Source organism: Trichoplusia ni, chromosome 10, assembly GCF_003590095.1.
Source record: "Trichoplusia ni isolate ovarian cell line Hi5 chromosome 10, tn1, whole genome shotgun sequence".
Taxonomy (NCBI): domain Eukaryota; kingdom Metazoa; phylum Arthropoda; class Insecta; order Lepidoptera; family Noctuidae; genus Trichoplusia; species Trichoplusia ni.
In genome coordinates, this window is record NC_039487.1 from 11,835,683 (window position 1) to 11,861,596 (window position 25,914).

The 25,914-nt window shown below is 34.7% G+C and overlaps 2 protein-coding genes across 2 annotated transcripts in view; one reads left to right on the plus strand and one right to left on the minus strand.

Moving 5' to 3' along the window:
• Positions 1 to 25,914, plus strand: part of LOC113498030 (sodium-dependent neutral amino acid transporter B(0)AT3-like) — a 423,880-nt gene that overhangs the window by 294,327 nt on the left and 103,639 nt on the right. The window lies entirely within an intron of this gene.
• The window catches only part of LOC113498025, a 116,235-nt gene that overhangs the window by 38,623 nt on the left and 51,698 nt on the right, over positions 1 to 25,914 (minus strand). The window contains exons 5-6 of the mRNA XM_026877906.1: positions 23,007 to 23,192; positions 8,516 to 8,711 (exon numbers count right to left, since the gene is read on the minus strand). Coding sequence (XP_026733707.1) covers positions 8,516 to 8,711; positions 23,007 to 23,192 — 382 coding nt within the window. The remainder of the gene's footprint in view (positions 1 to 8,515; positions 8,712 to 23,006; positions 23,193 to 25,914) is intronic.

Genomic DNA, 25,914 nt, shown 5'->3' on the forward strand with positions numbered 1-25,914 from the left:
ATTTACGTTAGTGAATGCAGTTACGCCATATTATATAGTGTTTCGTACCCATAGGGTTAAATGGAAACTTATTACTGAGACACTGCCGCCTCTCCAACTGTCTTTCCGTCTGTCACCATGATAAACCGTGAAAGGCAGTTAAAATTTTCACAGATTATGTATTTCTATTGTCACAAGTAAAGATTAAAGTAGAGCAACGATTGAAAGGATCAAATTTAAAGGTCAACCAATTTAAGTTCCATGTTTATCTTAAACCTATTTGTACGGAACCCTTAGTGTCTCGAGTCATCGTATTATTATTGCAGATATGGAACCGTGACAGCGCTCTACACGGCGTAGAGCATGATCTGCAAAAATATTGCTTCAACAGCTGATGGTGCAAAATAAATCCTTGTCTAGTCTCCCTCATCGCTAATGGCGTTAGCTGTGAACCGATTTGTCACACAACTATAGTATTGTAGCGATTGAGAGATAAGTATAGCCGCGACGAGAGAACATCAAAAAGCGATTTAGTGTCATACGATGTGTGTCGTGTGTAGTTACCTACATGTATTATTCAGGCTGATGGAGGTTGTGTTGAACTATTATTAGGTAGTTGAAATATAGTGTAGAGGTAAGTTACACTTAAGTTTTTGTGTAAATTAGGTTTGAGTACTGGTAGAGCAGCTTGTGTTGAATTGAAGGCTCTTATTTGCATTGTTTTTGCATCGATTTGAATTAGGGCATGTAGCCAATCAAAAACATTTTGTATAAAACTATGTTCATTTAATTTTGTTATGTCCAAGGTCGTGGAAGAAGAAATAACAACCGATACGTACAAACTCGTTTATTCGACTGACGCAGCAGTCATTAAATCACACGGTGTGCCTGGTCTACCCTATTATTGTTCTTAGAAGATATTTGTAGGGACCCACATAACAAATTTCGACCCCTTCTTGGTTGGTAAAGTGGGACACATCGTTGACGCATAATGATGATAGAAGTGAGAGCTACGTAACACTTAAAACATCTTATAAAAGATGAATAAATAGGTAGGTTATGTACAAAAAAAAACAAGTATTTCATATATTATCCCTATAGCATAGTTATAATTACATCAGCCGATACCAAACTACTCACCTGACAGATTCACATTAATCAATGAACCGACTAATTCCCTTCCAAAATAATTACATTACACTAATTGGAATTCTCAATTCGCTAATAGCAATTTCTTGTGAATGTTACGAATTAACATAAGTCAGCGTTAAGGGGGTATGAGACGTTCAAACATGTTTGTCTCAAACTCAAACTAGTTTGATCGTGCACATATTTCTTTATTTTATTAATTATTTATTTACACAAAATACACAGAGTACAACACATATAAAATGAAAAACACTAAAGGAACAAAGGTACTGCTTATTTTTCAAGAAATTTCTTCCAGCAGTCCTGCGACAGGAAATGACAAAAAGAAACATAGTGTGTCCAAAAATGTAGGACAAGAAGAAAAATAACGAATACAAAACATAATACAATTTTCATAAAATAAATAAATATACTTATATAAATATAATGGGATTGGGCGGGTCACGTTAGCCGCCTGGACAGCGATCGTTGGGCCAAAGTCACCACACTATGGGAGCCAAAGGATGGACCGCGTCGTCGTGGGCGACCTAGGAAGCGGTAGCGAGACTACCTCAACGCTTACCAACCATTCTGGTTCCATGCGGCCCAGAATTGGAAGGATTTGGGGGAGGCCTTTGCCCAGCAGTGGGACACAGTAGGCTAGGAAAAAAAATATATATAACATACCTAGTTTGAACGAATTGACGAACATTTGTGTTTGTAGTATGTTTGGTTAAATCTAATCTAAAAATTTGGCTTCAAGCGGTTTTCCCAAATACTTAGTGTTTGACACAAAAGCGTTTGATCATCTCTCCAGTACATTAGTGAGCGCCATCTTTGTGACGTCAGCGTGTGAACTTTTACACTTTACACACGAAGTTGGGTTTGTTTTAGTAATTAGAGACTTATCTGTTTGTTTGAGTTATGAACGGTAGCGATGATATATGGGCAAAAGTAAAGTGTTAAATAAATACCTCTCTCTTTATAATGATGTTTTTGCTCATTATAGTATTAAATGATTTAACGGTTTACTCACGCGTATTACTCATTATAACACGGTTGGGTCCGAAACTAGTCGGGCTGCCCCGATAAATTCGCGTGACTAAACCGTTAAATCATTTAATAATGAATCAGTCTCACGATAGTTATTATAAAAAAAAATTATAGTATTAGTTTTCGTGTGTATGCACTACGTTTTATATTTATTTTATACTATGTCCACAACCAGTGATAAATTAATTTCTGATATTGACATATCTGATAATTTATGACGTATCGGCTAATAACAACCTCTAAAAATAAAAAATAACACGTGAGACAACAAATAACATTAATAGAAAAACACGTTTTTTCGTAGCACTTGATCTTTCTACGCCGTAGCCAAGGCGTCGTAGCAAACACACGTGTTAGGTATCTTTAATTTAAATTCACTCGTTCAATTACCTTCTCCATTAACTTGTACTATACGCAAAACTATGAATATGTATCACATATTGCATGAGTAACTTGGTTAATTTGACCCGTCAAACGAAATCGGTCTTTATAACTTGGTAAACAAGGTTCATATCATTAGCAGCTAAGTCAGCGGTTCTTGACTAATACACTAAATCCAGATTACATAAGTTAGTCCACATAAATTTGTAGTTTAGTCTGCGGTAGGCTGAACAAGAAGCACCTTCGCCTGTTTTGAACTTATGACATCACTTGAGTTAAGCGTTACTTTAGGCAGGCTTATTTTGGTAGGGTTTTTGATAGTAAATTATTTGGGATCGTGTTTTCTTAGTTGATATCACTGTATATTTTTACTAATTTATGTTTTACAAGTATTATTTAAAACTAGCCTTAACTGATCGATGTAAAAAAAGTTCATGTAAAGCATAATTAAAGTTTCGTTAATCGATTTATGAATATGTCGATTATATACTCAGTGACGACCTCCGTGGTCGAGTGGCGCACGCACCGGTTTCAAGGTGTCGCTATCTCTGAGGTCCCGGGTTCGATCCCCGGTCGGGTCAATGTAAAAATGCACATTTCTACATTTTCTCGGGTCTGGGTGTTTGTGGTACCTTAGTTGTATCTGAATTCCATAACACAAGTGCTTTAGCAACTTACTTTGGGTTCAGAACAATGTATGTGATGTTGTCCGCATTTATTTATTTATTATTATTTATTTATTTATTATTTATATACTAGCTAGTCTTATCTCTTCTACTTACTTCTCATGGTCATTCACTTGACATTCTATGATTCTGATTATGTTAGTCTCCAAGCAATTCTAAAAACTACGATAAAGGCTTTCTGGTAACTCTGTAATCAATGGTTTGACAGCTCGACACTTCCATTGTCCGGGTGTAATTCGGTTGAACCTTATCCAATAATGGAAGTGAAATATTCCAGGAAATCTACAGGAAGGTATTTTGTGATGGATTGAGATTGAAATATCTTTCCAAATTCTAAAATAGTATTCGTAGTAAATCCAAAGTTTGAACTCATTTGGAAATTTGTAACAAAATTGTAATTTCGTACAAAATAAGATATTTGAATTCATTTGCGAATGTGTACAGAATTAGAAATTATTATGTTTAAAAATGTTTGAGTAAAATGTGCAGGTGTAAGGAGACCCCTGACTACTTTTATTTCATTCAGTCGTAACTTTTATAAATACTGACAGCATTATTATTTCCAATTTCTCCATAGTTATGCAACCATCAGTCAGGGTCTCTTCAAAGCATTTAAATCTTCCTATTATCTTTTAGTGATTTCCCTGCCATAAACACAACATGCAGTCTTTGTTTAACATTATAAGATTAACGCCAACGGAACATCGTCAGAAATTAACATAATCTAATAGAAATGTCGCGTCAAAATGAAATTTAATAAACCAAAGGACAGCTTTCACAATGAAAATTAACAAGTCAACAGTAATTGTTTGATAAACGTGAAATTTTACACGCGATATTAATTGATTTAAATTGATACTCAAATTTATACGCTTTGTCAATAGCGGGTGATGCAATATCAATTTAATTCCTATGAGACCGACGCACACCGAAATTCAATTGAAAAATCAGTTTTTGATGACAGACAAATGACAATCATTCATTTCGAACGTCAAATAGACTCTAATATCAAAAATGATGACAGACAGGCTTGCAATAAAATAAATAGTAGAATATTAAAATAAAATATAAATGGCGACTGTCATTGATTGTCAAATGTTTTGTGAAATATGTACAAAATAATGTGTCATTTGGTATTTGAGAAGGCGTTGATATTTCTGAGACTATGATACAAGTATGTATATTACTAATTTGCTATATTGTTGTAGAAAGCTCTACAATTTCATTTAAATGAATCTTTTTCTGTGATACATAGCTATGTGCGTCAGTCTGCTCAGAGCACTTTTGAAATACATGTGTATGAAACGGAATACTTTTAAACTCTGAATTATTTGCTTCAGTTATTTTCACTGCACAATTTAATTAGTTCAACTAAACGTGAACGCTTTAAACTTTACAGTAAACTGCATATAAATACCGCGAATAACTATGATTAAAACAGTTTCACATCAACCGTAATTACGGTTAGCAATGATCGTTTTTTATTACGGTTTTATGCTTAATGCCGTTCTGTTTTGCCGTCAAGATGATAAAAATGGGAGTATAAAGTTGATTGATGTAATTAAACATTTACAGTCTGATGTCTTTAGTGGAAAGCTTTGTCTTTATTTTTCTTGGGGGTGGTGGGAATGTGGGGGGGGGGGGATTTAGTGCTAGTTTAATGAGATAGAGTGGAGGCAACAAGAAATTCTTAATGTAAGATAGTAATCAGCTGTATAGTTATATTTTGGTGTGTTTGCCAATAGTTTATAGATATTATTATGTTTTAAAAACAGCGGTAGAATGAGCACGTGATATAAAAATACATGTTCACATTGCAATAGCAACGAGCTTAGACACTAGAGTGTAATGAAAATTGATTGGAAAACTTAAGTGCTACGTGCGCTACGTCGTAGCGCTACAAACAGGTTACGAGTTCGTGGTCTAATGCAAATATGAAAATTTGCAACAATATGCTGAAACAAGATTGCCATGTCGAGAAGCATGGTGGCGGGATAGAAAGTAAGATCGACACTAAAATTTGGTGCAATTTTACTCTTTAAAAATAATATAGCATTTAGCAGTATATATAGGTATTCTCAGCCTTTTTTAAGCTTAAAGCTGATACGAATAATATGCTGTATTTCTTTAGATGATAAGTTATACCTACGCACATTAAAGATAGACGTAAAATTTGAATGTTAAAAAGATTCGATTTCGCACAAAAGGTGTCACAAAGAAGATTTAAATAGAAATCTCTTGACATATGTCTTTCGAAGTTATTGTGTTGAAAGTTTTATCAAAAGGACGAAGACAATTTTTTTGCACAATACCGCCCACAAACAGTGTTTGCCACGTATTATAAGTGATAAAATCTTGAATACCGAGAAAACTATTTATCGCTTAAGTTCAGTGATTTATTGGATAATTTATAGAAAACATTTTCTAAGAAAAATTGAGGTGCTCGTGGCTAAGCTATAACCGCAGAAGTGAAACGATCACAGGTTAAGCTATGCTTGACGCGGTTGGTCCGTAGATGGGTGACCATCTTTGTCGTAAGGAGTTCCTCCGTGTTTCGGAAGGCACGTTAAATTGTGGGTCCCGGCTGTTATTCTTACATCTTTAACAGTCGTTACAGGTAGTCAGAAGCTTGAAAAGTCTGACAACCAGTCTAACCAAGGGGTATCGTGTCGCCCAGGTAACTGGGTTGAGGAGGTCAGATAGGCAGTCGCTCCTTGTAAAACACTGAAACCGGTTGGACTGGTAGCCGACCCCAACAGAGTTAAAAAAGAAAAGGCTAGGCCAATGATGATTTTCTAAGAAAAATTATAAATTATAGTAGTAATAATAAGAACCTGGTTGATACTCCATCACATTTTAGATTAAAGTTCTCAACAAGGCTATTGCATATTGGACCCGTGTCCCTGTTTATGCCTTTCAAAGGAACCGAGTCTCTTCCCATGACTGAAAGCCTGTAAGAAACTTCTCTTCGTGATTTGAAACTCCAGTTTCTTAAATCCAGATGTGTGCTTACAAAGTGTCCATCATCTTCTCTTCGTGATTTGAAACTCCAGTTTCTTAAATCCAGATGTGTGCTTACAAAGTGTCCATCATCATTTTTTATTCTTTAATTTTAAATATAAGAAAAATGAGATTGTAAATGTAACACATAACAAATATTTACCTGCTGTAAACAATAACATACAGAGTTAACACGATCAAAATATATAAAACATGGAATAATATATACCTGTCATCATTACATAAACAGTATACTGACATAATTTGTGTGTATCATAACTCACCTTTGCCATTCATATAAGGACAAGTGTCACAATACTATACATTATCTTTTACAAAAAAATAAAAAGATATATTTCACGAATACCATTAGTTATCACCCACGCATGACAAGCGATGCGACCCAACTATCTATCATAGTAATTTTACCTAAACTAATATTTTTATTCGGAAATGTCAACGTGACTCGGTCCGTTCATAAAAATGTTATTTCAAAAAGCTCGAGTGTTATGCGAGGTTATCGTCAAATAAGGTTGGTTCAATACTCTTATAGAGCAGTCTATATGAAATGGGGTAAGCAGTTAATACGGCGAGAGTGGACGCCAAATTTAGTAGTTTGGTAAAATTGCAGTAGTTAATACACATTGGTGATAATTTTGATCGAATAATATATTTTTTGGAAAGATTGAAGTGATGCAGCAAGAGTCTTAAAGCTATTCATTTATTTTTTACTTACGTTCATAGAGTCATTGAATTGGCACGAAAATCGTCGGTCTCCAAAATAATGCCAGTGACCGAAGTTTTAATTCTTATAAAAATTTTTCGATGAGTGAATCAGGCAGTTAATAAATCAGGAAACTTTATAAGTATGCTAATGAGAAACAAAAAACTTGATTCTCAATCCAACCTGCACTACCTCAAAAAGAGCAGCTATCAATAATAAAGATATTTTCAACCATCGTACGTCAGTCAATGTATTCCCGAGGCAACATGTTGTATCTTGTTAAGTTATTGCCGTGGAATAAACAGAAAAGGGACCATCATATGTAGCGGGAACACTGAATATTTGATAACGTGAAATACTGAAGGCCTATGTTTCACTGTTATGGTACAGGATATGTGCTGGCGTTGCGCTATGGTGTACACTTTTTACGAGTTCAGATATGTTGGACTGCTGACAAGAGGTAGCGAGCGTCAGTTAATGTTTGTTTTAGCTTTTATGGACGGCCTTTGCCCAGATGTGGGGTAATGTTAGGTTATTTTTTGAGTTGGTTTCTGTGGTAGCCTTTTTGCTGCACTAGAGTGAGTTGCTGAGACTAATCAGCTAGTAAGTAGTAGACGAACAAGGACATATCGAATATATTGTATGCCTATTTATATAACCTATTACTTAAACTTTTCTGTGCCCGACTTTGCCTGAATTGTTTCTAAATTTGATTTTATCTTTACCACCTGTAATTGTACATTATGGATTGCAATAAACGATTTTGATTAGATTTGATTGAAAAAAAACTCCGTAGTTTAGTAATTAATTATCATTATCAACTTATTTTTTTGCATAGGTAGATTGGAAGAGAATCCGACATATTTAAATTTCTTCATCATCTCATTATTTCCTTATCTCACTACTATTACTCCTCATCTAATATTACCGATAAAATAAAATCTTGCGGGATAAATATAAAGGCTTTAACCAACCGACATTAAAGCAATGTAACGCTTGTGTTAGAACATTATGAGGATGAATGTGGACGTCGCGGTGTTTAGTTTGCTTTTAAAAGTGGCTTCTGTGTTTGTGCTGAAGCTTTAGTGAAGAAATACTTGAATTGGGTGGTGATTTTATGGGTTTTATAAAAGGTGTCCTTGTTGGTAGAATAAAGTTTTACTTTAAGCTGCTTAAAGCTTATTTAGATTTGTTTTAACAAAAATAATTTAATTTGAACGTGGATTTTTTATAAACATAGGAAGAGGATTGTTAATTGGTATTTTTGGTGAATTATACTCGTATGTGGTAATGGAAATGGAAAGCAATAACTACCGTTAAAATTGAATTAGTGTCATTTGATAAAGCATACTCTATACGCGTAATCTTGTATAGATTCTCCTTAATACGAGCCAAACTCACGCGTATTTTATCGACCTGAATTCAATTCGCGAGCTTACAATTACGGATTTGGTTTGGTCTGAAAGTCGGTCGAAACCGATAAATACGCGTTCTTAAACAATTCTGCCTATGTAATCTATCAATAACTATTGATATCTACAATATAAAGCTAGAAAAAACTTACTGTGGCTCATGTTCCGTGAGCAGTTCTTCAAAATGTAGTCTGAGTGTATGCGCAGGCGGCGCTCGTATCTCTGTCACACACTCCACGTCGTCGGGGTACGGCCGAGGGAAGCCGGGGCTCGACACGATGGCGTGCGGGTGCGAGTGAGACAACACGATCGTCTCATTGCACTGGATCTTTGAGGCGATGTAGGGATCTGTAGCAAGGGTATAGTTGGTTAAAATCAATGAAATCGTGAGGTTAGATATTTCTTTTTAAGATAACTATTAGACTTAACACAAAACAGCAAATAAGCTCATTTTTCCTTTACCTAAGTCATCAGTTTTAAAATAATACATAGTGTTTAAAACCCGAATCTAAAACCTACATTCTTTGAAAATAACCGAATCCACTTTGCTAACAGTCTGACTTCCGTTCAAAAATATTTAAATATCAAAAACTTTGAATATTTGCAACGTGAGTCCAAACGATATTGTATCTGAGAAAGGGCGCAGACAGTTTGTGCAGTTCACCGATACGAGTGTTCGTTTTGTTTACAAACTTCAATGTGTCTGTACGAAGCGATATTGTTTTGTGCCGGTGTTGCGGACTTTTTGAAACTTCGACAGCTTTTTGTTTTAGAATTCTATTTTGTTGGTTACAATTGTTTGCGAAAAGAAACCTACATATTGGTTATGTATTTGTAGCAACAAAAGAAAGTATAGTTTTCTCAGTAAATTGAGTAAATACCAAATGATTGAAGTCAAGATTTGCTGTGATTCACTTGATTAGAGATCAAATACCAGTGAGAAACGTTAAAAGGAAAATCGAAGTCAGAAAACGACTCCAAGAAATGCCTGAGTGCAGGCATTTAATCCTTATGTCATTCAAATCACCTGTATAAACCATACTTGTCCTAATTGAGGAAAGAAACCGCGATGTCGCGCACAGTGGCTGGCTAGGTGACCTCATCCACTTGACCATACGTGAAGTCAGAATTAGGATTAGTATAACCTATACGAAAGCCGATCTTTATGTCATTATATTATCTACCTAGTAACCTACGTATTAAAACCTATTATTAAAAAAAATCATTAATAAATCCGACTCTAGTGCTCAACATCCTAGTTTTCCGTGTAAAATGCCTTACATCGCTATAAACGTATCCTCTCCGCTTTATTTTTTTATCCTCGCTGCGTTCCCGATACCGCATTGTCGCAATACAGTCGAGCATAGAATATACAAAAGCAAGGAAGTGGCATTCAGAGACGCCCGTTACCTTTAAGAAATGGTGTTTGATGAACACTAAATTATATGGATGGTCAGATTTGAATTGCTTTTTTTTAGCGTTTTTAACAGTTCCAAAAGAACATCAAAAATGGTATAGCCGATACAGATTAAAAAAGCCACCACTTTAAGTAACGTCCGAAATAACACCTGTCACAATGCAAATTCTTGATCAGTGACCTCGTTTCGTTAGTTAGTAAAGCAGCTGGTGCGTTTAGCCAAGAGTCGCATTTTCTAATCTCGTCTGACAATGACAATGACAATTTTTCATTGTATTATTTGTTTCATTGCAAATATTATTGCAGACGTGTATAAAAGACGCAGTTCTAAGTTATATGTTAATTCATTCCGCTTCAAAAGTGGTGGCAGAGCCCTACTACTACACAAGTTTAAGCACTTCCATCCACACTTCTATGTTCAACGTTCGAGCACAGCTATTGTTTTATACGTGGGCTTCCCGCTGTTTGTCTCGACTGTACTCAAGAATGGCCGCAGCATTGTGCTTTTATCTCTCATTGTACACTTGTTTGTTTTACTTTGATATTTTTATTGTGTGCTCCATTCGAGTGCTTAGATAATAGAGGCGTACGAGAGAAATTAGTTTTGTAGATAATGTTTTGTTTTATTATAGATTGTTATATTTAGATGGTTGATATGAAGTGATATTTGACTTACAACCTGGGCATTTCAGTCTTTAGAATTAATAAACAGCACAATTTCGAATTTAGGAAACTTATAACAGAACTTAAATTTATATTTAATTGAATTTATATTTATGATCAAATTAACTATTTGTACACCATCAAGTGGTAGGACATGGAGATCAAAATGTATTTTTTCTGTAACATCTATTGTAACCTATGTTCACAAATAAATAAATTGAATTGAATTGAATTGAATTGAACTTTTAGTACTGACAGGACAAAGTCACGTGACTTATCAGAAGGAAGTTTCATTTTCCTACCCAACAACATGATTGTAACAATAGTTGCTTAACCTCGATCCTTATTGTTATTTTTGTTATAACTGCAACAAAACCACATCTTCTGTGAAAATTGAAATTGTTTAACTATCACTTTTCTTCAGATGCAACTTAGTATCGGACGGACTGACAGCAGAACCTCAATAGGTTCCGTTTTTACTTTACAATTATTCTACAAAAAAAGACTACCATTCTACAAACTAGACAGTAAGCTTTTCCCATTATACCTATTACATCTGTAATAGGTAACATAAGACTAACACAATAAGCCCCCAACTCGCAGGTAACACAAGCCCTTGACAACCCTCTCAGCTCTGCCCTCGATCAGCCTCAACTCTCTCCATTTCACACAATTACGTATTCCGAAGTCGTCTGTCTCTAGTCTATTGACTCGTTACAAGCTCTCGATAACTCCCATCCCACTCTTTCAGGAACGTGTAAAAGAGATGTGATTATAAGGATTTAGTTCTCTCTTATTTGGCATCCGTTTGCGAGTTCTTCAATTGGAATTGTCTTCTATAGTTGAGTATGTTTTTTTGTTGTGCTTGTCATTGTAGATGATAAAAATGTTTTGTATATCAGCGTAAAACCCAGTTAAATGTACTTCTTATTTCTTTTTCCCTTCCATAATAGGTGTTTTAATTTTTTTTTTTGATGTTAGCCTTTGACGCTGCTCTTGCAAAATAATATGTAAGATGTTCGGTTATATTTTATTTTTAAATGAGTACCTGAGTTATCTGAGTTAAGAAGTTTCTTGCCGGTTTCTTCCCGTAGAAATAACCTTTCGTAAATTTTGTTTTATAATTTAATAGCTGACCCAGCAAACGTTGTTTTGCTAATAAATTATTTCTAGTTGTATGTATTTTAAATGCCAAATTATAAAAAAATTAAAACAAAAAATTTCGTCCAGAAAATTAAATATATTTTTTTAGTGTGAGCAACCCTTATCACTTAGAGGTTTGAAAAATAGATGTTTGTCGATTCTCAGACCTACTGAAGACGCATATAAAATTTTGTAGAAATCGGTAAAGCCGTTTCGGAGGAGTACGGTAACTAACATCGTGACACGGGAATTTTATATATTAGGAGATATTCAGACACTGTGTTTTTAATTTTATGAATATAATTTAAATTATTTAAACGAAATATGTCAGAAAAAGGTTGTCTAAGCAAAAAAAAATACATCTCTTTGAACTGTTATTACAAGAATCTAATTTCGCTATTATTTATCTTTGTTAATTAACAACGCGAACATTTCCTTCATGAAGAGTATTCTTGGAAATTTTAACTTGAAAGCACAGTCGGACATTTTACCGTTGATTTTGTAGTACTGTGACCTTTATACCACATCTCCTCAGGCACTTCCAGTACCAGCATTTTCAAAGAGTGAGTAAATAAAGATTGATTGAGATCAAATATTAATTAAATTAAAAACTCTAAAAAGATAAAGATAGTCGGACTCGTGTCACTTGTGTATACGTTATACGTGTCTCTTTTCCAATAACTCCTTAAGAGCTAAAATCTGAAAACCCAGCATTGCAATCCGAGGTTATAACAGCCGTCTCACAGTGCAGCAAATATATAAGTTGATGCATACATTCCGGAACGGTAAACCTCTTAGCTGAGGCGACTTATAGCGCCAACACTGAAATTTATTTTGTCTGTTTCCTGAAGATAGAAATCTGAGTGCTTTTGTATTTTTAAGATTTTTCTTAGCTCTACTCTGAACAAACGTTGGCCAAACACCATGACCAATATTTCGGTTGAGAATAATATTTGTGTTAGAGTTGGCCCAACATTAGTTCCTGCTTTTTGATATTGGATAAATATGTTTGTCCAATATTTGTGTACGCATTGTATTGGCTCTATCTTTGCAGTTTGCACTAAAGTGTGAAAGCCGATTTTATACCAGCACGTATAGCACTTATATCATGAATAATATTTGTCTGGTCCTATTGGATATTTGCAAGAATAAGCTTTTTAGTAAAAAAATATTGCATTTTTATTACGTCGTTCGCTTTTATGTGCCCAGATAGCGTTTTAAAGTTGTATTTCGAAATAAATAGCTGTTTTACATAAATGTTGATAGTTAAACCGGGTCGGTGTTAACATGAAAACATTTTGGTTTTTAAACCTACAGTATTAGCCTTTATGTAGCGTCATAAAAGTGATATAGAGATGTATTTTTATGTAGTTGGATGTACTAGCTTATGAACATAAAAGTGAAAAATCTTTTTAGGTTTAAAAATTGGTTAAAATTTAAGTCTGCTGTCAAAAGCAGTAATATGAAAGGCTTTTTTTGAGTTTGATATGTCATGTTAATAAAGTCATGTCATCACGTATTTCTTCATACAGTCAGGCTGCAGCTACAGAGCTGCTCTAGGTAGATATTTTTGGTTTGAAAACTCGCAATGATTTTTTAATGGCCAGTATTTTTTTGTGCCGGTATGTAATTTGACAAATTTCATCTATGTATATAAGATGCTAAGCTTCATTACCTACTGGCAGCAAAACATTTTTGAATTTGATACTACAAGTTGTATGAAAATCTGTTTGACTTCTGTTGTTGACTGTACTACAAATTTTATGTATGGTATCATACATTTATGTCAGTCATTGTAAATCTGTGTATAGGTGTATCAGTCAGTGCGAGGCATGCTAAGGTGCCGTAATGAACCTCTTTCGTGATCACGGCGCGCACTCGCGGCGAGTAATTTGGCACAGCACTGGCTCGGGGTTGCCAGAGATGTGTGATAAAAGTGACAGTGAAAAAGCGTGGTACTATTGAGATGGATTGGATCGCATGATAAAATGCTATTTGATTTGAAGTAATTTGTTGTTTTTGGTAAATAAATTGTATGTCAAAAAATACTGCAGAAGGTTAAAAACCGAAAGAAAAGAAAACCATGTTCATACAGCATTTTGAGAGCCAAAGCTCAATACGATTCGTTACATATGTTGTCATGACAGCATTTAAAAATCTTGCAAGATACAGCAACAATATGCAATTAGTCAGGAATTGTAGATTCAAGTCCTGTCTTGGGTTTAAATTATTTCACTGCTTTCTTCTTGCTTCACAGCGTTTCTTCAGCTATGAAGCGATAGCTTAATACCGCATGCCATTTTATCATGTATAAGACTGAATTCATTGTTTAGAAAACACAACATAATAGTCATATCAGTCATAACATGACCAGTTCAGTTTAACGGAGTATTAGGAGAACAATTTAGCCGTGTATCGCGTGTCGACTACGTAATCCCTGCAGTGGCCAGCCTTTTTATTCTGACCACGTAAGATAATCCCCAAAGTCAGGCAACGGGGAGGTTGGGAGGTTGGCAACATTGCGGGTCGACTGCACGGTACCGACCGTTATATAGGTCGACGCACGTCGCCTCACTAATTCGCCGCTTTTAAATTTGGAACGCGATTAGAATTGTATATTTTCGTTCGATAGTGTTTGGATCTTCTTGGTGCTCTTATTTTTTTTAATATTTTTATTTTTATATTTAAATATCGAATTACGTACCTACCTATATTGAATATTCTATTAAATAAAATCCAAGTTACCTCTAACTACGCTTTGATAAAATATTCTCTTCATTATTTAAATTAAAAACAAATGAAATACGAAACCGTTTATTTTATAACGCTTTTAAATAGCAAGAAACATTATCTTTAAACTATTTGACGTCACAACCAAGTGAAATAACAATAACATTTTATGACAACTTAAATATTACAATATCTCTCGCCCGACGACTTAAGTTGCCAATAAAAACTGTGTCAAAGTGGATAGGAGTCGAATTCGTATCAAATAACTGGGGCATCTTAAACTAATATTATTGCAGATGAGAAAGAGAGAGACGGCGTTCTATGACATGTATTGCTCTGTCCCGCTTACACAATTGCAATAATATTATTTCAACGGATGATGGTAGGCCCCCTGAAGTTTAGCAATAAAATTGACAGATGAAATTAGTTATGAAACGTTCAGAGACAAACTTGAAGCTGTAATTATTTTTAATTATATGAAAGCGATTTAGAAATAGCGTTATAAATATTGTTTATGCTTTTTGTATAAAGATGGTCGAGATTTGGAAACTCGTTTATTTCGTTAACTTTTTTGTTTGTTTTTTTATCGCACCGATCTGAGCAGGCACATTTAGGCTTCCTGAAGGTTGATCTATATACGAATTGTTTGTTTATATAATATGTTTGTTTTTTGTTAAACTGTAAGAGTTTCGTTAGAGCCATGCAATAGATATGGATAAAGCAGCAGCAAATCTAAACGCCTCATTAAGGTAATATATGTAGTTTTATGCTATATATATATATATACATATATGCTTTATACAATATTCATGAATGCAAGTTTTTTTCACCTTCATCATTTTTTTTTCGTTGTGGCGCAAATTCCGGCGTTTGGGCGACAAATGCCTATCAGTAGGCTGCTATAGGATGAGCTAATTTAGAAGTATTACAAACATTTGGATTGAAAATTTTTTTTACGAAATGTTATATTTTTTTATATTATTATAACATATCAAAGAAACAGCGTTAGCTTAATAAATATGAAACATTTTTGTTCAAATTCGTAACGATCGCAATTTGATTCACAATCTTGCTAAATGTAAATAGCATTTATAGAAATGTCTAGAAGGAATATAATTTTCTTTGTAAATTGCGCAAAATCACGAGACAATGTTACAATTGATTAACCTTTGTTTGTATTCGCCTTTAGCTGATTGCGACAATTTACACGTCACATTGAAGTTACACTCAGAAATGCCATGAAACAGGGCCCCAGGGAATGAATGAAAAATTGTCTTAAAACGACTTATTGTATTCTCTTAAGCATTTTTCCTGGACGGTACACTCACGGTCAATACAATGAATTTCTAATTACTGTGTTGACAAAATTAAGAGAATAGGAAAAAAATCAAATTTAATCCAACTGCCATTAATTCATCGGCCATTGTAAAAATAAGAATCGGAGCCCAGGAAGAGTTCAAGTTGAACTAGCCTATATAAAATCCTGCTGGATGCGTCCCTTCTCGTATATGGATCAAATAATGCAAACTTAGGGCAGACAAATGTATCAATTATTTCAAATAGAATACGTTAACAATTTTTTTTTTGGTGTTGCTTAATACAACCCACACAGTAAAAAAAACTTATAACAATACTTCACGTATTAACATATTACTGGAAACGAAAATTAATTTTTTACCTTAGTTACATTACACAACAAAATGTAATTTCCCTAGGAATTGTTTGTTAATATTTGAATATTGCGCACAGTGGACCTTCTGTAGACCGCCTTTCGACTATCAAAGGGTAATAATAATAACAGGTCGTCTGGATCGGTGCTATGTCAATGTTACCATGCTGGTACGAAACACGAACGTCTCCAATAAGCTTAGCAGCACAGTTTAGTCACGACACCGGTGTAGCTCAAGAATTACCTAAAATACTGTAAATTTAAAATGGTAATAGTGAAAACTAGCTTTGACGTGTGGTACCGCCTGTATTGGTGCCAATAATCGCGTTATGGGCACTGAATGTATACACCGTGATTTTTTAGTTGGCTTACAAAAGCAGGCCACTTCATGTATCCAATGACTAGAACACGTTCATGATAAAAAAATAGGTATTTATGAGATTTGAATAAATTTAAAATGCAACTTTTATTCAATATTATGATGCAATTCGTAGTTTTTTAGAAACACAGCTCTGTTGCGAGCGCGGTCCGAGCCTTGTTACAATGGTGAGGGGCGCGCGCGGCGGCAATTTTATCATTTTTAAGAGTATATTTTAGATTTCTCTTGTTTAATTTTTCTTCGTACTTATTATCTTAGTTGATGATAAAAAAATAATAATCGCGCCTAGGGGTATTTTACATCGGACACATGAACTGGGCTACTTTTGTAAGACGACTAAAAAATCACCGTGTATATGTAGTTGCAGTTGTCTTCTGTTTTTTAGAGGTTAAACCATCTCTGTACTCAATTTCAACTGAAAAGGTTTATTAGTTTTAGGTGAAAGGTGAAATGGAGTTTAACTAGCTTACATTAATTTTGTGCGTTTGTAATATTTTGCTTTTATGATTGAATCACGCAATGTAGAGTAGAGTGTAGTGTGTGAAGTACGTGAATAGTGAAGAAAACTTCGCCTAATGACTTATTAAGAAAATTCACTTAGATAAATATATTACTAATAGGCTTGTGTGAGGACGCATTTGCTTAATTACGCACGCGATGTTATTTTGTAATCTTTGTAAAGTCATGAGAATAACCATTGAAGCTATTGTATGCCGGTCCCGGCTAGACCTAGCGGTCATTTCCATTGATGTAACCCCTATTTACTACCTATGTTCTACGAATAAAGACTTTGTATTTGTATATTGATAAATCGACATAAAAACTATACTACGCAGTGATATTTAAATATAATTATAATTCTGTGAGTTGCAAATAAAATATAACGATTTGACTTTTTAACAAGTCCAATTTGTTTTTGCAATATCTAATTTACGAAAAGCAGTTTCCTTACGTTTAATTAAACTAATAAGACTGGACAGACTTTTTTTTCTTTCATTTTCCTTACAATGTCAGCAAGGTATAAAACCTCAAAAGACAATGTCATCACCACATTTCTGTCCATCCAACTTAAAAAAAATACTAAAAGACATTAAAAAATCAGGTGCATTCAATATAGTCTCTATTCAGATCCAGTGTAAAGAACGCATATCACAAAGCCGGAATCGGCGCAGTCATTTGTCTGACAATGACACTCACGTTACGTTCCCTGCGTTCCGTTCTACGTCCAACTAGGTCATACCTCGTGTCGAACACAACCAGACTTAAAAACCCCCATTCCTCTGTATAAAAGGTATAAAAAGTCCAATATTAAAAGCGTGGAATGTAACGCTAGGGGTCTATGTATTTTGGTCAACACAGGTAGAATATTTGTGAAGTTTACGTTTGGAATGCGATTCGATTTTTAAATCGAGGATTAGATGTTTTAGCTCAACATTTGTTGTATTCATACTTTTTTGTTAGTTGCCAATTTTGGCACGCGTTGCTTTTGTACACGGCTTTATTGTCTGTCAAAAATATATATACGGCTTGTGCGATCCTATTTTGATAACAAATCGGTGGGATATAGACATTTACATCTAAATGCTATTCAAACTATTTTTATAAAAAAAAAACATTTCATGGGTTTATTTATTGCCTTTTAAATTGCTAATATTAAGGCGAATGCGTACAATTGAGTCTACATACACAATAACGCCAAAGCAAATTATATTTTCCGAGTATTTCGGCCCTAATGGAGCAATGTAACGATTCACAGAATACTTTTGAATATAAAACGAGTGTTGTACGGAATGGAATATATTCTTTAAAAATAAAGTTTGAACTATTTTCATGCTGAACAGTGCTTTGACTTCTTTTACATTCCTCGAGATGTTGCCCTGTGAATAAACTGGGAACGGCATTCGAATGAAATACGTTCGGTGCCATAACAGAGATTCTGAAATCTATTTCGAGAATGTAATTCTCTGACAGATTCTGTTACCCTACTGTGAGAGCTTAGTGAAAAGATTTGATGACCCCGATTTCTCAGAAGCAGATTGTTGTACACCTGGCTCAATCAAAATTTATTCATAGCGGCTGTGTCTGACAAACACTAATCAAAAACAGGTCTGTTTGGTCATTAACTGACCGTTAAGTTTATCTGAGTGTTAGATAATGGGTGTCTATTATTTGTCCCAAAGTCATCATGGATTGCTTTGTTTGCGCTGGAGCATCAATTAATTTTAGACTTAGTCAGTTCGTTAGACTTAGACATACACAAAATTTCTGTGGAAGAATAGATGTGTAAAAATATGGATTGGTTAGAAGAATAATCCTCTCTTTCAAAAACCTGACAGTACTGGTACATAAGACCCCACAAATGGGAAACATTACTTTTCCTAAACCAGTTGTTTTATATCCCAGAAAAATTACTTTAGCCGTTCCTAAAAGCTCAATCTTAGTACGTGATAAATCCTGCGACGGGTTAGTTTTATCTACACTAAAACAGTGGCAAGTACAGACATTAATATTGTACAAATATGTATATATATGTATACATAGAACTAACTAAGACATGAGGTTTCACGTGGCTTCTTTTTATTCTTTTCGTCGTAGCCTTTCTTAGTAAATTGACTGTACAAAACATATATTTAGAATTTGAAGGTTAAGATATAAATCAAGCAAACTCTACAAATATTTATATACTAGCTGTTGCCCCCGACTTCGTCCGCGTGGTTAGAAGATGAATATTTTTCCCCGTTTTTGCCACATTTTCCGTTATATCTTCGCTCCTATTAGTCGCAGCGTGATGAATAGTCTATTCAACACAAAAATATTTTTTTCAATTTGGATCAGTAGTTCCTGAGATTAGCGCGTTCAAACAAACAAAGAAACTCTTCAGCTTTATATATTAGTATAGATTTTTTGTGTGAAGAGATATAAAAATTTTGAATGAGGCTCTCTCAGAACAGATAACATTCTAGATAACAAAGAGGTTAGGATTACTTGATGTTTTGTGAGATTGCCATAAAATATCGCAAACAAAACCTAATGGAGACATGAGGCGTCGTAATAAACTTAATAATATTACAAGCGCATTCCAAAATAAATAATAAATACTAAATGCGGGCAACATCAAACCAAATTCTGAACCCAAAGTAAGTTGCTAAAGCACTTGTGTTATGGAATTCAGATACAACGAAGGTACCACAAAGACCCGATACAATGTAGAAATGTGATTTTTACATTGACCCTACCGTGGATCGAATCCGGGACCTCAGAGCTAGCGACACCTTGAAACCGGTGCGTGCGCCACTCGACTACGGAGGTCGTCAAAATGCTTCAAAAACTTTTAAATAGCATTCGTAAGTACAATGAATGTTCAAGTTTTAGCGGAAATTTAATTTAAGGTTAGTTACATTTTAGTTTCGCGCTCATTATATTTTTCATACAACCATTTTTTGGTTTACTACTGCCTGTACGATGTTTTATATGTTAGCTAATTTTCATACATACTTTTTCTTATTTGCCAAAGTTTGTTTGGAAACATATAACGAGTATTATTACTTGGTCTTGTGGTCAATTGCTAGGTGTTGGCTAACTCTCTGGTGAAACAGTATTTATAGTCCTGTTGGGACATTCTACGGAGCAGTTTGAGGTTTGGAACTGTAAGCCAATTATTGGCAATCGTCTTAGTTATAGTGTGATGACAAATAGATGTGATATGCTTGCTCAAAGTGGATTATTCGTGGGATAGTTAATGAGGTTTTCGTAGAAGGGATCTCGTGACGTAAGTGAGTGACTACTTAGATATTGTCATGGTCTTTGTCAGTCGAGTTGTTACCGTAAGCCTCCGAAACGGCTTGTCTATTTTATGATATTTTATACGCATATTAAGGTCTCAGAATTAAGTAATAAGTTTTGTTCACGTCTTAATTTTTTTAGCATGTCAATGTTATTTTTACAACGTAAATTAACTAGTACCTAATATGACAAAACAACGTTTGCAGGGTCAGCTAGATACTCTATAAAATGAGTTCTCTCTACTGATGTTCACCGATTGTAAACAAAGTCTTCACACATTTGAGAAAAATATGTCTTTGAAAAGTTAATGTCTAAATATCCGGTTATTATACCGCAAGGCCACCACAACCTTAACATGTTTTATAGCTTGATTAAAACAAGGTAATTCAACCAGCATATATTTCTCAGTGGCTTCTACATAAGTCCTTGGATGTTGTGATTTGTGTCGGATCACTGTGATACACATAAACGGTTTACGAGCGTGTTGTGACATTCCATCGAAGCTTCATTTAGTGCCGTGGTTCATTTGCGAATGCTTTTGTGTTTTGAAGCTAGACTTTTAGCGTTTGGCTTTCGGCTAAGTGGTGACTGTTGTCTTTGTATGTCTGTGTTGTTTAGTGTTCTTTGGTTATGATTTTTTATTGTTTTTTGTCGTTGTTTAGCATATGTTTAGCAGTTATATATCCTGTTTAGTTAGGTTCATCTACATAACTCGGTTTTGTAATTTGAAAGATTTATGTTCTGGGATTTTTGTTTATCATAATATCATTTATAAAGCAATAACAGTTTGTGCTATCTTATTTTTATATATCTGAAATTTACATTCGCTATACAAGTACAGTCTTGTTTTATCACAACCCACCCTGCTTAGTGCTTTTGTACTTCGAAAATGCCTATAACTTTCGCTCTATTTACTTCAGTCCAATACCACCTGAGCGTAAAACCACTTGAAGCCGAGCCCTCAAACAGAATGCATTAACAAATTGTATATAATTTGTACCGCTGCAACGCATTAAGCGCTGTTGTAACGTTCGGCGTCGTGAGCGGTAACAGCGCCATTCCCGCTGTTATTACCGGAACCATTGTGGCGCTACTTGTAAGTAATAACATTAATGTCTAAGTTGCATGCGCTGACGTCTATGTCATCGGGGCTATGGGAACGACAATTATACAAATGTATGTATGATAAAGTATATCTTTATTTTTGACATATTTTTTGAAGTTTGATTGCACTTAAAATGAACTACACGGATGGTTGAGTGTTTGAGGTCACTACGCCAAACCCACTGAGTGCATCATGTTGCGGGTTCGATTCCCTCTCGTAGAAAAAGGATTTGAGCGTTTCACGAATGCTTGCCTTTAGTCTAAGTGTCTTTGTGAATGTGAATTTAATGTTTGTAAAACAGTAAATAAAGTAGTGTTGGAGACGTTTTAAAAACAAAACATCAAGGGAGTTGGTTGGTTTTGACGATAAAACAATTTATAACAATGTAAATGGAAAACTAAAGAAAATTAGCTCTTGATACCCAAAATATGACGACACTTTAACTCACACTACATTCGATGAACCGATTGCTATCTGAATTCGTGCCAAACGTAGAAAAATATGGTTCGCTTCATTTTTATCTAGTGTTAGCTTGCGTCACAGTACGCCTAAATGTAAATATGGGGTAGGCCTGAAAGCTATTTGCATTCGGTCACTAAAAATGGCCGGCTTTCACCAAATATAGTGGAGGTAATGCGGGCACGGGTCGCCCACTGAGTGCCGGTCGAAGTGTTCAATTCACAAAAGGATTGTTATGTGCTAACAATTTTAGGAAACTCACATATTTTCACATATCGTTTGTTTTTCCTCAAAATTCAATGCCTTACGTTGTTGTTAAAGTTTCTGTTGCTAAACCATTTGAAGGAATAACGGAATTTTTCTTTGTCACGGTTTTATTATCAAAATTTTAGACGTGTATCGATTTCTATGGACTTTTTTTATTTTTCTAATCATTCTAAGAAATTACGGACCTTTTATTTTTCAAAATACATCCAGGTTAAGACGTGCCGTTCACAAAAATAAATTGTTAAAAAAAGAAAATAAAAATATCTTTACAAAATTACATAGTTAAAACTTAATTTGATTCCATCTTACAACATAATTGCCGTTCTAACCAGAATCATCAAACATTCAAGCGACGCCGACGTTAACTTGAAACTGTGATCAAATACTGCGAACTAACATCGGAACTGACGACCCCTGTCAGCCTACCCAGACCTCTCAAAGAAGTATTATTGCGTTAGTAGAAGCGAGACAACATAACCTACTGTGTATAGCGGCATCTCTTTCCCTCTCTCACAATAATTCCACTTGAATAGGTGGTAGCTGCCCTCGGGCCATTAGAACGGTAATGATCATAACAGTTGCACCCAAACTTATAATTGTTCGGGCAAGTAGCATGCGGAACGTGCAGCAATGAGGTGGCAGGAGTTTCAAACATTTTCCATGTAAAAACAGAGTGGTAATTGCTTTGGCAGTTGTCGTCAACATTTTCACAGAATTTTGGTCCCTAGTAACTATTTCGATATTGTCAGAGTAATTTTGCGTGGAGTCTTTTTGTGAGCTCTATTTTCAGGATACTTCTTTTTTGAAAGTGGTATTTTTACATTTACTTAGCGAATAAGCGAATTTAACATCCACTGGACTATGTTACAGTTGAGACTATATCGGAATATCTTACAGTCGGGAGATGTAAACTTTTTAACTGAGTACACAATATTTCTTTCAGTATGCTGTACTATTAGACCATGATTTCTCTAAAATTCTCGTCAATGCACATTCTTAAAATTCAAACATACGTATAACCCACATACCTTCAACGCTGGGCTTTTCACATACGAAATAGTTGTGTTCCCTGCATCCTCGGTCATTCCACATGAAGGTGGCTGCAGCCGCCAGAGGGCGCGGGGGAAACTCCCTCCTCGCCTCCACGCAGTCCTGGCCGGAGGTGCCGTCGTCATTAGGCTGGCCGCTGTGCTTACGCCATCCGGGGAACCAGTCTGAGGACAAGAATTGATTTATGAGTAATGAGACGATCTATGTGTGCTCCGTGCCGGAACCGACATCAATGATATTTGTCAGTTAATACAAAAAGACATACACGCGGTAGTTAAATGGTCCCATGACAATGGGATCATTCTAAATGCTGATAAAACCAAACTTCTTGTCATCAGATCACCATACTCACATCAGTAAATTTCTACTCCTAAACTGATAACACACGAATACACATGTTTTCATAATCATTTAATAAATTGCTATTGTAAACCTATTGAAGTGTTCAGATTCAGATTATCTTATACACCTACACATTGATCCGTATTCAAATGATATTGAGAATATATAGAAGAAACGGTTTTGCCCTTATAAAATAAATTTATTAGATAGTTAGGTAGACAGCTCTTGTAGTGTAATATCCGATATTACAACGTGACTGTAACCAAGTCTCTACACTTTAATTTTAAAAGCTAAGCAAGAATAATGACATAAAACATAACTGCCGAGCACCTGTATTACTTAGACGTTTCCATACAAAGTTCATTTCGTTATTACTAGTAAGCGCACGGTAACTACAGCACTTTAATTTAAAGGAAGGCGCATGAAATGAGGCAAATTGCGACACACTACACGTGAGGAAATTGAAGTTATACTAAACCGTAATACTAACTGTAATTGAAATTTTGAAGACTTCTATTACACACAAGACTTATACATATTACACACATCGTTAACTAAAGAATCAATTTTGATTTCTAAATAAAAACCGTTCGAGTATGAGTTGGAGTCACGACAATTAGGTTTCTGTACTAAAAGCTTAAGGACACATATTTGTAAAAAAAATTGGTTTCTCTTCGACCATCTCAGACAATAACAACGGTATAGCCATCACGCTTGGAGATAAACGAAAAATCCGACGGATAGGCAACAGAGCCTTATTGAAACGAATCCGTTTGCTGACTCTCGGTTCCCCTTAAAATGGCCAAGTTGAAGTGGGAATGGACAATCCCTGTATCTTACGTTTATAGGTCACAGTAACTGCGTTGAGGAGTTCAGTTTGGCAGGCGTTCCTTGTAAAATGCTGGTACTTAGCTGCATCCAAGTGGACTGGAAGCCGACCCTAAACATTTTTAGGAAAAGACTAGGACGATGATGAATAGCTATATTATATAAAAACAACCGTTTATATTTTACATTACATTCTAAAAATCTATCTCAACTTATTCCAGTCCAAATTACAAAAGAACTTGAAAAAACTCTACAGTCACAAGTTACCACATCAAGAGAAAACAGATAATCTAGTTCACCATCCATACTAGGCAGATACATCTGTTAACAATTGTAGTAACGATGCTTGTCTGTGGCGAGAGCTGCCGAGACCAACACAAACCCAATATCAATTAGTTCCGAGTCGGGAAATAAAAATAAATAACTTTACATTCTCGAGAATGCTTCGGATGTGGATGAGATGGTTTATTTTATGAACAGACCTTGATAATGATTTAATATTTTTCTGTATTAATATGTGTCTCGTGTATTGATTTCTTTACACGTACGATTTGATAATATCGATGGTATATGCAAATTGCATTGCATGGGAAAGCCGCAACCTCAGGTTTATGTTAGTTACCATCCTCCTCTGAAATGGAATGACCGATTTTCATAAAATTTTATTTAAATATCAAGTGCAGCTTTTTGTATTCATCAGCTTTGAATAATAAAATGTTTGATTGTTATTAAAACAAAAACTAGCAAAATAATTCAGGGTTTTTATTATTTGGTTTAAAATATTATATTATATATATTATTATTTAATATTTGGTAAAGAGAGCATACTAGGTACGCGTACATGCATCTCTCTTTCACACAAAGTATATATATTATACACCACATTTACAGTCAGTTCATCCTTTATTATTAACGTGTAATGCAGTTCAATGATTTGCGGTCTGCCACCATTTTAATACATTGATAAATCACATTGCAATTATAATGAAAACCATGTTTCTGTTCGATCGCGACTGTTGTCCTAATAATCATGATCGCATGCATTATTCAGAGCCAATTATTGTTGAATTATATATTCAATTTTCATTTTCCATTTATAAATTAGTTTTAAATTGGCTTTGTGGCTTATGTTATGCTGTTTAAGTAATTTAGCTGATGACTGGGATTGACATAGTTGCTTTAAGTTAAGGTCTAAAATATTAACACATTTTCACGGCGCAATTTTGGCTTGTGTTAAAAGTATTAGTTTGTAACTATGCCATCCAATAAGGTCTCTTTTTAATATTGATATGGTTTTTAAGTCCACCTTGATGGAAAATACTTTCACTTAACATGCCCAATTCGATTCGAGTCGACGTTTCCTAACTGGAAATATTGCAACAAACTATGAGGTCATCGCCTTTTTTTTAGTCTAGACGGTCTAGTGTTTTCGTGAGTAAACAAATGCAGCCTTTCCTGGACTGGCCTTGGAAACAGTTAGAAAGGTATTTCAAATCTGGATCACGATAGGTTGAGTCAAATAAATAGGGATACTCTGTTTCTGTTTCTAAATTCTGTGTAAGTCTTTTAATTATTATTTTATGTAGACCATATATCATTTATCAAAATAAATCTTAGTCTCATTTTAATCCAGATCTGAATTTTAAAACCTTGTAAAATAATTGGCTTAATTTTATCAAAATTTTAGCTTTTCTTATCTGAATTTTTGAAAAAAGT